The sequence below is a fragment of the Primulina eburnea genome, chromosome 5 (assembly GCF_022965805.1).
Source record: "Primulina eburnea isolate SZY01 chromosome 5, ASM2296580v1, whole genome shotgun sequence".
NCBI lineage: Eukaryota > Viridiplantae > Streptophyta > Magnoliopsida > Lamiales > Gesneriaceae > Primulina > Primulina eburnea.
In genome coordinates, this window is record NC_133105.1 from 19,646,657 (window position 1) to 19,661,381 (window position 14,725).

Genomic DNA, 14,725 nt, shown 5'->3' on the forward strand with positions numbered 1-14,725 from the left:
AACTCGCGAAAACATTTTAAATTGCATAAATATGAGTATATAAACATTTAAAATAATTTAATCATGTATCATGCACCATTTGAATCATAATTAATTAGATTATATTTTATAATTATGCATAAGGTTTACGTACACTGGTTTTTGAGCACTACCCAAATTTTAAATATAAACTTTTCATCCCTAAACTACTCCCGTGAGTCATGAACCAACCATGTGAACCAGGTTGAAGCCACATTTCTTATCCTAGCCCTTTTTGAACCTTAGCCCTCAAATCAAGCCTCGGCCCTTCTTCCACCAAGCCACCCTCGACCAAAACCTAGTCACTCTGACTACCGAGCCTTAGCCGTCCTTCTAGGACTCTACTGGACCACACCTGACCAACACCGAGCCACGCGTAGTCTCCTGCAAGCCGCACGCCCGCCCGCATGCGCTTAGGGCTCGCGACCTTCACCAGCTTAGAGCCACTGTTCCAGCCTACCTAAGGACCCCTCTAGGACCGCACCAGACCATATTGAGCCAGCCCTAGATGGGCCTTAACCCAGTGCACAACCCCTCGCCTAGCTTCCCATCGTAGAACCCTAATCCTCCATGAAAACCCTAGCCGCCTTGAATCCTTCCATGCACAGCCCCTTCTTGCTACTGTCCAGTCTTCGTGTTGTCTATAAACGACACTTTTCGCCTCCCTTAAACACTTCATAGTGGCAGAATATCCTTAAAATTCATACTGTGTCTCAAACAAGCGTAAAATCATGAAAAACATTTAAAATAAATCCTTAAACGTTGCATATTTTGATCTAAATAATTTTCATGCTTAAGAACGTGAATAATGCATAATATGATTTGAAATGGTGCAAAAATAAAGTTTAGAAGCGTGTCTTTGTGTTTAGAATGCTCGAATATTCAATCGTCAGCGTGGGTTGCGAAGAGGAACGAACGGGCGACGAACAACCATGAATTGTTGTTTGAAGTTTTCGAAAATTTGTGCGTGTGTTGTGTAATTTTCGGTCACGGTGAGTCCTTAGAAGCCTATAATTTTATTTTATAATTTAGTGTTTTAGTTGATAAAGAAATCTAGAGTTTATAATTAGAACTCTTGCTTTAAAAGTAATTGGCCCATTAATCCAGTTAAATTAAGCCCAGTAAGAACCAATTAAATATAAATAAAATTTTACAAAAATCATTTTAAAAAAATAATAACTTTCGGATCCACAAAAATACTTAATTTGACTAAAACCGGCTTCTCAGATAAAATAAGATTCAACTCGTCAAATAATTTGGACTTCAGTATTTTTTTAAAAAAATTCATCCTATTTAATCATTTTATCAAGACTTAAAAATATTTAACGAAAAATATCTTTATCTTAGTCGTTCCCGATCTCTTTTTCCGAGCCTAATATCAAATATCGGGACAAAATACTTAATTTCATGAAATCATACAATTTAAACATTGAATCATATAACATATCATTTAAGCATTTAAACTTAATTAAATAAAATAAATAATAAATTTAATTAATTTACAAACATGCGATTTACGTGGCATGATTTTTGGACATTAGAGTATGCAAATTAATTAAGTTTAGTTTTAAGGATTTAGCAAATTCACCCGATAATTTAATCATTTAAATTTATATTGAAAAAAGTATTAAAAAAATTATCTAGCTCATAATAATTTTTTTTTTTTTTCAAAAATGTGTAGCATTTTATGAAAATGGAACACATAATATTGACATTGATATCAATTATATAAAATCAAGTGTCCGTTGTTTTACCCAAATCTATAACTAATTATAATGGTCCAAATATAAATTTTTAAATCATATCTTAAATAATATGTTCCTATCGTTAACTCACATGACATGGACAAGTATTACTCTTATCGCTCAAAATAATTTTTAAATATCCGCGTGTGGCGCCGATTGACCATTAAACCCCACAGATCCGAATTTTGTCAGAGGCCCACACGTGTGGCGCCGAAGAACCCCACAGATCCACGTGCCACGTGTGAGCAATGGGACCCACTTCTAACTGCATGTGGTTCTCTCTCCCTCCCTCCCTCTTTCTTTTTTGCAGAGATAACACAATGCATATATAATCTCCTTTTCCAGGAGAATATAAAGAGCCCAAAGATAGAATCTTTATTGCATGTCAATTATATCTTCTTCTTGAAAGCAAATTCTTCATCCTTTTTTTTACGTTTCCTGAAAGGGTTGAAACTGAAGCATGGCAGGGAATGAATGGATTAATGGGTACCTTGAGGCGATATTGGATAGTGGGGCGTCCGCCATTGAAGAGAATAAGCCTCCAGCTCCGGTGAACTTGAGGGAAAGGAGTGATTTCAATCCGACAAAGTATTTTGTGGAGGAGGTGGTGACTGGGGTTGATGAATCTGATCTCCATCGGACATGGATCAAAGTTGTTGCGACGAGGAATACGAGAGAGAGGAGTTCTAGGCTTGAGAATATGTGCTGGAGGATTTGGCATCTTGCACGCAAAAAGAAACAGGTATCATTTTGAGTGACTCTCTTGAATTTGGTTGGTCGCCATTTTTGTATCCAGTATTAGTGTTTTGATTCTATCTGTGAAAACTTTTGCTTTAGCTGGAATCTCGAATAGCATGCCCAGTCCTCTAGGTTCTGTTTTTGGCTACAGTGGATTGTGTTTTGATTGCAAATTTGTGGAATACGGTAGACGATTTCATTGTCTTTCTGCAGTTGGAAATGGAGGACTTGCAACGGGTGGCGAACTGGAGGTGGGAACGAGAGCAAGGTCGCAAGGATGTGACAGAGGACATGTCTGAGGATTTGTCTGAAGGAGAGAAAGGTGATGCCTTGGGGGAACCAATTACATTGGACAGCCCTCGGAAAAAGTTCCAGAGAAACTTCTCCAACATAGAAGATTGGTCGGACAGTAACAAAGAAAAGAAGCTTTATATTGTTCTCATTAGGTAACGATTGAAATATATATGGCTTACCCATAAACTTTATTGGTTCTACTGAATCCATGACATGTTTAGCATATATGTAAAGCCAATTACTCGTAACCAGAATTATATTGGTCATCTTCATGTTTAGAATCTATCTCAATCATCACACCTTCTCATATATGGCACAGGTTGAGTTGTTGCTTAATTAATAGCTATAGTGCGTTTAGTTTTTTATTAGCGTGGCTTATTTTATCAGTTTACATGGTCTAGTCCGTTGTGAAAATATGGAGCTCGGTCGCGATTCTGATACTGGTGGGCAGGTATTATCAGATTTTTACGGCATAAAATTCGTTCTTTCAAGCATTTTTTACTTTATTTTGTTGAAATGTCAGATAAAATATGTCGTTGAGCTTGCTCGGGCGCTCGCCAAAACGCCAGGTGTTTATAGGGTGGATCTTTTCACCAGGCAAATATGCTCATCAGAAGTTGATTGGAGTTACGGCGAGCCGACGGAGATGCTTACAACTAGTGTCGAGGATGCTGATTGCATTGATTTAGGAGAAAGCAGTGGTGCTTATATTGTAAGAATACCCTTTGGTCCTCGTGACAAGTATCTTCGAAAGGAATTACTGTGGCCTCACATTCAAGAATTTGTTGATGGAGCTTTGGCACATATTGTCAATATGTCAAATGCTTTGGGGGAACAAATAGGTGCGGGACAGCCTGTTTGGCCTTACGTAATTCATGGCCATTATGCCGATGCAGGGGATACTGCAGCCCTTCTTTCTGGGGCATTAAATGTTCCGATGGTTTTGACGGGTCACTCGCTGGGTAGAAACAAGCTAGAACAGCTTCTCAAGCAGGGAAGGCAATCTAAAGAGGATATTAATTCGACATACAGGATTATGAGAAGGATAGAGGCCGAAGAGCTTTCATTAGATGCGGCAGAGCTTGTTATCACTAGTACTAAGCAGGAGATTGAAGAACAATGGGGACTGTATGATGGTTTTGATGTGAAGCTGGAGAAAGTTCTGAGGGCCCGTGCAAGACGTGGAGTTAATTGTCATGGTCGCTTCATGCCTAGAATGGCGGTAAGCACACTCTTTCAAAATTTATAAACATGGGAAATCAATCGTTGCCAGTGTACACTCCAAAAATAGTCATTATCCATTTCTTGACTCGATTATCAAACCTCCAGCAGTTTTCTTTTCTGCAAGTGTTACTTCCATATCAGTGACTTTTCTGAGACAACTGAATTAAATAGTGCTTGATTGAGGTTTCGGTGGCTTTTTATGACATATTATGGAGCTACTCAATCATTATTCATGTAATTTTAAATTTATTTTCGAGTGAACTTAATTGTGATATGTTAATTAATAATTTAATATGGTTTGACCTCGAAAACTTTAATGTTTTTAGACATGGTAGCCATTCTCTACAGGTTATTCCTCCTGGGATGGACTTTAGCAGTGTCGTACTTCAAGAAGATGCTGCTGAAGCTGATGGTGACCTGTCATCATTAACCAATACAGAGGGCTTATCACCTAAAGCAATCCCTTCTATATGGGCAGAAGTAAGCACAAGTAGATACTAGTATTTTTTACCTTTGCACCAGAAGTTTAAGTCGTTATCAAGATCAATATTATTTTGCCCATCAAACTTATATCCTTCTAATTTTTTTCTTTATATGGTTTCAGGTGATGCGTTTTTTGTCAAATCCTCACAAGCCAATGATCCTTGCATTGTCAAGACCTGATCCAAAAAAGAATATAACCACTCTCTTGAAAGCATTTGGAGAATGCCGCCCATTGCGAGAGCTCGCTAATCTTGTAAGTTTGCCAAAACACACTATGAATTTTGAAGCGCATTTAAGGTTTCCTTCCACATTCTTGTCACATTCTCGTCGCATGTTATGTGCAAAATAAAATACCTGGAAACAATGAAACTTTAAATGCATCAAGCTAATGTAACAGAGGATGTGGGCCTGCATGCAGCATTAAATTTTCATTGAACTTTTACATATCTTAATCAAATTGTTCTATTTACAGACTCTTATAATGGGAAATAGAGATGATATAGATGAGATGAGTGGGGGAAATGCTAGTGTTCTGACTACGGTACTGAAGCTTATTGACAAGTATGACCTATATGGGCAAGTGGCTTTTCCGAAACATCACAAGCAAAGCGATGTTCCAGAAATATACCGTCTAGCTGCAAAAACAAAGGTTGACTTAATGCTGTATTTCCTGGAATGTATTCAGAAAATTCAGTGCTTTCCCTTAGTAACTTTTTAGTGTCAAAACATGACAGGGAGTTTTCATAAATCCAGCATTTATTGAGCCATTTGGACTAACATTAATAGAGGTTCGTTCGAATAAATATGTTTTTTTATTGTGTTTCACTCTTCTCTATTTAAGCTCTTAAAAATCCGAGTCTGGAAGTGTAGGCTGCTGCGCATGGACTCCCACTGGTGGCGACTAAGAATGGCGGTCCAGTTGATATTCTTCGGGTAAAAAGTACCCCCTTTCTTGAATATGTTAACTTGTCTTAACCAGTCTTTAATAAACTCTTTTAAATGCAATGATTTATAAGCATCCTATACTCGCTGAAACTAATGGAAACGATCGTGTATTTTTTTAATTTATAATCTAAAATGACCAATTATTTCAGGTAATTTCGAATCAGGATTAAAACTTAATAGTTTTGATAAGCTAACTATGTATATTTATTTTGTGAAATATAGGCCCTTAACAATGGTCTGCTCGTGGATCCTCATGATCAGCAATCAATTGCTGATGCACTGCTCAAGTTAGTTTCGGAGAAGAACTTGTGGCACGAATGTAGAAAGAATGGCTGGAAGAATATACATCTTTTTTCATGGCCCGAGCATTGTCGAACATACCTGACCAGGATAGCAGCATGTCGTATGAGGCATCCACAATGGCAAACCGACTCTCCTGCAGATGAACTGGCAGCAGAGGAATCACTGAATGATTCGCTAAAAGACGTTCAAGATATGTCATTAAGGCTCTCGATTGACGGTGAAAAAACATCATTAAATGAATCACTAGATATAACTGCTGCTGGCAGTGACCCCGAGCTGCAAGACCAAGTCAAACGAGTCTTAAGGAAAATGAGAAGGCCAGAATCTGTAGCACAAGATTTTGATTTCGACAAGAAAGTGACAGATTTGCCAAGCAAGTATCCAATGTTGAGGCGCCGCCGTAAATTAGTTGTTATAGCACTTGATTGCTATGACAGCAAAGGATTCCCCGACAAGAAAATGATCCATATAATGCAAGAGATCTTTAAGGCAAACAAGTTGGATCCACATAATGCAAAAATGACGGGATTTGCTTTGTCAACAGCTATGCCAATATTTGAACTCATTGAATTCTTTAAGTCCAGTAGTATCAAAATAAATGATTTTGACGCCTTAATCTGTGGTAGTGGCAGTGAAGTGTACTATCCAGGTACTTATACTGAAGAGAACGGAAAGCTTTATCCTGATCCAGATTATGCATCACATATTGACTATCGTTGGGGTTCGGATGGTTTAAAGAAAACCATTTGGAAACTAATGAATTCATCTGAAGATGCGAAATCAGGTTATTCTTCCATTGCTATAGAACACAATGCCAAGTCAAGCAATTCCCACTGCCTTTCATACTTGATAAAGGATCCTAGCCTGGTATGCACGAGTTATAAGTTTTATAAAATCTAATTTGGTTAAGTATGCTATTTATGTCTCATCATTGTATTCAATTTTGTAGGTGAAAAAAGTGGACGACATGAGGCAGAAACTAAGAATGAGAGGTCTCAGATGCCACTTAATGTATTGCAGAAACTCCACGAGAATGCAAGTTGTTCCACTTCTTGCATCTCGCTCTCAGGCTCTGCGGTAAGACATTTTCTAGATGAGAGTCGAATTACACGTTCATGGTAGTTACCACATATGTACTTTGCATGGTGCACAACATTATCCATATTACACCCTAATTTAGTGACGGAATCATGGCCATTCTCCTATTGCTCCAAATAACTCAGAACATGAACCATTATAAATATGAACGTAAAAAGGCATAAGTAAAATAAAATTGTCAAACAAATCCGTGAAATGGTTTAGTACTCTAGAAAATAGAAGATATTTAATCAAATCTTTCCATTAATTAGAACCTAGTAATACAACTTCCACCTGCATAAGCAAGTTATAAAATGCATAAGCAAATCATCTTTAGCAATCAAGTATTCATTCTTTAAACTTGAGATTCGCAGTGATAGACATTTAGGATTTCAAATTCAAACGCATAATTGGCATGGCATGTGATCAATATCTAAAAGAATCCTACATAATTCTTCTATTTTACTTCAACATGACCCTTGCCAAAGTGTGAAAAAAAGTCATAGGTTCCTGTTGCTGAATTGATTTATTATTAGTTACTAGCTTGAACCCATCACGAAGGGCCCAGTCATCAACTAATGATTTTAACTGTTGAAACGCCTTCGTCGACTGTTTTTATAGATTTAGGAGCCATTCTCAACTTTCAAAGAGTAAAGTCTATTTTCGACTTTGAAAAAATAGATGACATTTTATCTTTACTTGCATTTGAAAACCTAATTGTTGATAGAAATACCTCATTAGTACATACAAAATTATGAATTTATATTTTCAAGAAAGTACTTGTGCAAAATAATAACATCCTTATTCTTTTACTTATATTGCAAAATTTGCATTATAGCTTCGGCCTGCTCTCAACTATGATTCTTTTCGTGTTTTATGGCGCTTCTGTGAAATCATGATGCAATCACCAGCTGTAGAATCCTTGTCCCTGTGATTCCAGTGGATAACTTAGAAACAATCACACATGTATAAGTTGTATATTTTACTTTGTCAGTGTGTTCTCTTGTGGCTTCCAATCAATAGGTATCTTTTTGTCCGGTGGCGATTAAACGTGGCAAACATGTTTGTGATTCTTGGTGAAACTGGAGACACAGATTATGAAGAACTGATTGCCGGGACGCACAAAACTTTGATAATGAAAGGGGTGGTGGAAAAAGGTTCGGAAGAATTGCTAAGATCTGCAGGGGCTTACCTGAGAGATGATATAGTTCCAGTCGACAGCCCACTCATAACTTACATAGGTGGAGGGGCGAAGGCTGAAGAGGTAGCTAAGGCGTTAACACAGAACTCTAAAGCAGGAGGAATATAAAGCTTGCGTGCTTCGTGCTTCGTGTCTTGATCTTAATGCAAAACTAGGAAAACATTTTATTTCTTTTTCCGGGTTCTATACCCTGAATGAAGCTTCTCGACAAATCGAGAAGTTCAATAATTTTTGTCTCCAGATTAATGTTTGATTCACAAGTTTCTGGAGATACATTTTAGCTGTATGAAGTCTACAATAATTCTGAAATGCTTGTGGTTTTCTTGATGAAATTAGAAGGAATTACGAAGGCCATACAATCTGGATTGAACACAATGTGTGGTCGAAATGGACGTCCTTGCAGCAATTCAATCGATTAGAAACCCAAACTCTTTTAGTCTAGATGCTCCCATATATAAAAGATGCCCGTGCACTTTGAATTTATCTACCGGGAGTTGCTGTCCAACAGTGTTCGAACTTGGAACTTGCTCTTCGATGTTTACGTAAGGGAAATCATTTAGTGTTTTTGGATACGATTCCTATGTTTTTTCTTGGATATATGAGAGGTGCAAATATGAAACTTCTGAGAAGTTGTCACAGGTATGTCTCAACAAGCAGCAGAATAAAACACAAACAGAATATAAATCGAGGCTAGAGTTCAACTCTAACTCCTTAGGACGATTTTGCCTTACACAATACGACGACTTTCGTTTTGTGGCATGAGCACTCCAAATCACAAAATCTAGCGAACCACATTGAACACCAAGAACACACACGCACAAAAACACAACTCTCAGCCGAAATCCTTCAAGCAAGGGCAGAATTTTTTAATCTTCTTCCATCAAAAGCTATAGTCGTACACACATTCCACCATATTTGATAAATTTAGCAACTTTTCGAGCCATTAAATGCAGCAATCTGTCTTCATTTGGCCTCCGTTTTCGAACGCATTTGTTTGTCGATATTTGGTGCGTTTTAACATAAAGACGTGTCTAAAACTTTTCTTTATGCATCGATCATGTTATTCAATGTATTTGATATAAAATGTGCATGAAAACTCGTCAATTTAATTATATATGCTAGAACTTAATTAAAACTTGTTATGATATATATATTTCTTGAACTTCAATGTGTTCTTCGAGTTTTGATCGTCGCCTTCATTGGACAGTACCTATGGCTTGCTGCTACCTATGGTTATATTTTAGGAGGTGTTTAGATGTTGTTAAGTGACCCTAGAGTGGTCGAGAAGCTGCTGGTGCAGTAGAGAATGAAACAGCGCATGGCCGCGCATAGGGGTGGTCGCGACCTTGTGTGGTGTCGAATTGGTTGTTGGCTGGACCAAGGCTCGGGGATAGGGTCTAGGTGGGGTTGTAGGGTCCCGAGGTAGGTATGATGATTGTTGGTTATGGTCCAGTTGGGTCGAAATAGCTTCTAGAGCCGTAAGTTACAAGCTGGCACTCATGGGGTGTTATTCTCGACTTAGGGATGTTGTTTTGGGTTGTTTAAGGGCTGGTGCGTGTTTATGGGCTGGATCAAGGTGTAAGGTATTTCTAAGGGTGGAGTCTAGGTATTGGTTCCGGCATGGTTCGAGTTAGAATCGATAGAATGTTGTACGGAACACGTAAGTGCCATAGCGTCACTCTTTGAGCAGCTTGTGTTTAGATTGTTAGTTGTGCATGGTACTGGGTTCGGGCTGGTCTAGGGCCTTGGGCAGTAGCTTAGGATGTTTTTTATGTGTGGGGCGAGTCTCGAGTAGATTGGTACGTCCTAAGTGGTTCTATTTAATTCGAGAGTCGTAGGTGTCTGAATGCACCTTGGGGGCTGTTTTGGATATAAATTTTAGAACGTTAGGGCAGCAAGTCCAAAGACGATCCAACGAGATTCAAGATGTTTGTAAGTGTATATGACGTGCAAAATAATAATTTTTGAGGTATTTGATTTGTCTTGTGGCCAAATTATGTTACGGATTTGGAAGTCGGAGAACCTCAAAACTCTTCGGAGGAATTATGTTATGTTAGGGAGCAGACATCCAGTCCAAGGGCTGCGTTGATCCCTGCCGGCCAAGTATTGTGGTTTAGTTTGATCAAATGATTTAAGTTATGGGCCACCTGCATTGAACATAACTCTATGCAAAATGTTTTATGATTACGATGATGAGCACGAAAATATGATTTTATGAAATTATTTATGCATGAAAGTCACGTTATACATATTGCTATGTACGAGCTATGTTTAAAATTGCATGTATTTTTGTTGCTATTACTTGTTATTCACGGTTTATGCTGGCTGAGTCATTATGCTCAATAGACTTGATCGATGTTGATGATGTAGTTGAGGACACGGGAGGTGGTGACCACTTAGCAGGCTCGGGCCTGTGGCAGTGAAAACCCGAGGACCTTTCAGTTCACGAGTTTTATTATGTATATTTTTAAAACTATTTACTCTTCTTTTTGATAAACATAAAATATTGTACATAAATTACATGTTTTATAATATAAATTTATAGTTTTTGTTTTATTAAATATTTAAATATTATATGTTTTATAATAAATTGTATAAAATATAAGTTGTTTTGTAATTATAAGTTTTACTATTTTTACAGGTTCGATTAAACAATAATAATCTTGGCGTTGCAAATGATATTAAGATGATTCTTGGACATGTAGAAAGTTGATTTTAATATCTACAATATTGGTCGCAAGCATTAGATAAAATCTTCTCACAATTGAGATAAAATTAAACAACAAATAAAGTTACTAAAAGAGTGGTAGTTTTACCATACTAGAGTATTTTGACCATATCTCTCAAATTACTTTTTCAAGTGGTAAAAAATAAATATCACAATTCAAACAACTCAATTTTCTATATGTTTTGTTTTATGTGGAAAAGCAAAATCGGATGGGAAGATTTTGAAAAATGATGTGTATGATGACATAATTTCTTGGAACACCAATGAAGACTTATGTGTACAAAATAATATTTTATTTGTGATTGTCTCCGCAAATTTAGCTATAAATAGGGGTGCATTGTATTATATTGAAATATCCCTCATTTTATGAACAAACCTTAAGTTCATAATATTTCTCTCATTTTTTTCTTTTATTTCTTCATTTAAATATATTTAGCATGTTAATTTCATATTCAAAGTTTTACACTTTGTGTGGGGACCGGGACGCTAATCATCTACTTAATCGTCATTGGGACTAATTTAATCAATTATAATAAACAAGGTCTAATTTTTTTTAAAAGTACATTATCAAGGCGGAAAGTAATGACATACATCTTAATATACATGTCCGTATTAAAAGTACAAGTAGCTTGCACTATATACAATCAGTCTCAACTAAGGTTTAACAACTATATAACAAGTGTTTAAACCCTATCTCTAGTCCAAGTCCGTAGTCTCCACTCTAATCTCGATCTTTCTTCACCTCTGTGACCCTGAACCTGTCCCATCTGTTGCTATGCACACATACAAACACGACAACAGCCGGATAACTCCGGTGACAATAAAATCCCAGTATAAACAATGTATCAATGCAATCATATAAAGCATATATAAAAGCACAAACAAACATCAAAACATGTATCCAATCTGACTACATGAATCAATACAAATCTGTATTCAAATCAACGACTCTCTCAACTCATTTCTAATCTAGGGATCCCGATCTAATTTAGACTTTGGCATTCTATATAAAATATCTACAATAGAAGTCGATCTACTTCTAAGCTCATCGATATACCACAAGTTTAGGGTCTTAGCGGTTCTGCCCTAGCTAGGCTGATCTGCCCTAGACTCGAACTCTTGCTCTGCTATAATTCAATAGAATAAACATATCAATCTGATAATTTGCAAATATCAATGCAATGAAATAAAGTATGTGATTTTGGGAAACTCCAGTCAAACATCACTCGAGTTGTGCAATCCTAAATCAGCATTTATTTATACCTTTCGTTCTGTCGCTCTGATACAATCGAAGTCTCAACTCAAAGTCTGTCAATGTTCAATCTGGCAATGACAATATCAATATACTGTATCAATATTCTATTCAAATCAAGACATCTATGTCTTATAAAATTCTGACGGTACAACAGTACAATCCTGCGATACCGGTAATACCACATCAGTATATACCAATTCCAATAACTCATAATCAATAACAATACAAATCTGATATCACATCTCAGTCAATTTAACTCTGAAATTCATAACAATTCCATAATCAATCTGACTTCGATTCTATGATGTCTACTATGTCAAGAACACCATATATGAATCGTATCTAATTCTGGACATAGCACAATTTCAACTCTTAACAAAACGTAACAAAACTTACGTCCTGTTGTAGCTGTCGTTGCTAGGAACACGGTGTCGTACTCGGATTCAAATTTGGATGGGCGGATCGTTCGTAAATCAAATTCTAGCGTCACGATTTATTCTTTCTCAAGAGCTTTCCTCGTTTCTTCGGTTTTGGTTTCTGAAGAATTGAAAGGTATATATATATATATATATATATATATATATATATATATATATATATATATATATATATATACACGTACATGCAACAAGGCAAATGGCACATTCTTTATGCAACACGTCTCGCGCATATGCGCGACCACCGCACATATGCGCGAGACATTCTGTCTCGGCACGTAGCAAGCACGGTAGCTCGCGCATATGCGCGACTCATCTCCGCGCATATGCGCGAGGCCTTTGTTCATTTTTCCAAACTCTCGGGTACCCTCACGCATGTGCGCCGATACACGTCGCGCATATGCGCGAGGCTCATTCCTCGCACAAAATTCCAACTTCTTTCCGACTTCCCCGGTCTGATCCGTTCTGTTTATAATCACATCAATTAATCAACGAATCATTTTAGATTAACAACACATTAAATCTCGGGCATTACATTTCTCCCCCCCTAAGATACAATTTCGTCCTTGAAATCACAGGCAATCAATCGTATCAATAAGGAGTATATACAGAAACTGTATAGGAAATTTACATTATTGAAATAACTCTGGGAATTTTTGTCTCATATCTGATTCAGTCTCCCAGGTGGCTTCTTCAATGCCATGACGAGTGCATTGAACTTTTTCAAGTGGAATAGTCTTCGTTCTAAGTTGTTTTTCATTACGATCGATAATCTGAATCGGTTTTTCAATATAGCTTAACGTCTCATCCAGTTCGGCCTCGTCTGGCTGAATAGCATGTGAAGCATCAGGAAGGTATTTTCTTAATAACGATACATGAAATACATCATGTATCCCAGATAATGAAGGCGGTAATGCTAGTCGATAGGCACGATCTCCTATCTTCTCGAGAATCTCATAAGGCCCAATGTATCGTGGAGACAGTTTTCGTTTCTTGTCAAATCTGACAACTCCTCTTAAAGGTGAAATCTTTAAAAATACTCGGTCTCCTATCTCAAATACCAACAGTCTACGTCAAACATTGGCATATTTGGCTTGTCGGTCCTGCGCTGCCTTCATTCTTTTCTTAATCAGCTTCACTTTTTCTGTCATATCTCTGATCATGTCAGGTCCAATCTCAGGAACTTCAGAGATATCATCCCAATACAGAGGGGATCGACATTTTTTTCCGTACAACACTTCAAAAGGTGTCATCTCAATGCTTGTTGATAGCTATTGTTGTACGAAAACTCACAGAGAGGCAATGCATCTTGACAATTAGTGCTAAAATCAAGCACTACTGCTCTCAGCATATCTTCCAGTGTCTGGATAGTCTGCTCTGACTATTCGTCGGTCTGTGGATGATATGCGGTACTCAGATGTAACTTCGTACCGAGAGCTTGTTGCAAACTCTGCCAGAAGTGCGAAGTAAATCGAGGATCACAGTTTGATAGAATTGACTTCGGCACTCCATGCAATCTGACCACTTCTCTGACATAGATCTCTGCCATCTAGTCAAATCTGTATGTCATTTTGTACGGAATAAAACATGCGGATTTGGTCAATCGATCAATCACGACCCAAATCGCATCACAACCTCTGGAGGAACGCTGTAGCTGCTTCACAAAATCCATGGAAATGTGATCTCATTTCCATTCAGGAATAGACAAACTCTGTAATAATTCTCCTGGTTTCTTTCTCCCTTCTTTCACCTGCTGGCAATTCAGACATTTGGAAACAAATTCGGCAATGTCAGTCTTCATTTGTTTCCACGAGAACTGTCTTTTCAAATCATTATACATCTTTCTGCCACCAGGATGAATACTGAATCGACTGTTGTGCGCTTCTAACAATATCTGTCGTCTCAAATCTGAAACATTCGGCACAACCAGACGATTATTCACATACAAGACGTTATCACGTACCTGATACTCCGATCGATGCCCTGTCCTGACCATCGATACTAATTTCTGTACATTCTAATCAACTTTCTGAGCTGCCTTAATCCTTAAGATCAGCTCGGGTTCCACTTGTACCGTATAGAGTCTCAACGGTCTATAATCAGTTTCAAATGCTAATCCAGACAAACAGCAGTCTTCTATCAAATTTGAAACACCGATCTTCGAAAAAGATAAAAAACATACCTTTTGACTCAGTGCATCAGCTGCTGCATTAGACTTTCCCGGATAGTATTTGATTTCACAATCAAAGTCTTTAAGTAAATCAAGGCATCTCCGCT

The 14,725-nt window shown here is 37.5% G+C and overlaps 1 protein-coding gene across 1 annotated transcript; it reads left to right on the forward strand.

Moving 5' to 3' along the window:
* Positions 1-2,083: 2,083 nt before the first annotated feature.
* On the forward strand, positions 2,084-8,377 carry LOC140833081 (probable sucrose-phosphate synthase 2). Its single transcript, XM_073197495.1, has 12 exons — positions 2,084-2,505; positions 2,715-2,947; positions 3,183-3,246; positions 3,319-4,017; positions 4,368-4,499; positions 4,624-4,755; positions 4,975-5,151; positions 5,237-5,290; positions 5,373-5,435; positions 5,670-6,617; positions 6,700-6,827; positions 7,851-8,377. Exons 1-12 carry the CDS (start codon positions 2,224-2,226, stop codon positions 8,134-8,136), a joined length of 3,198 nt encoding a protein of 1,065 aa, XP_073053596.1. The 5' UTR covers positions 2,084-2,223; the 3' UTR covers positions 8,137-8,377.
* The last annotated feature ends 6,348 nt before the right edge of the window (positions 8,378-14,725 follow it).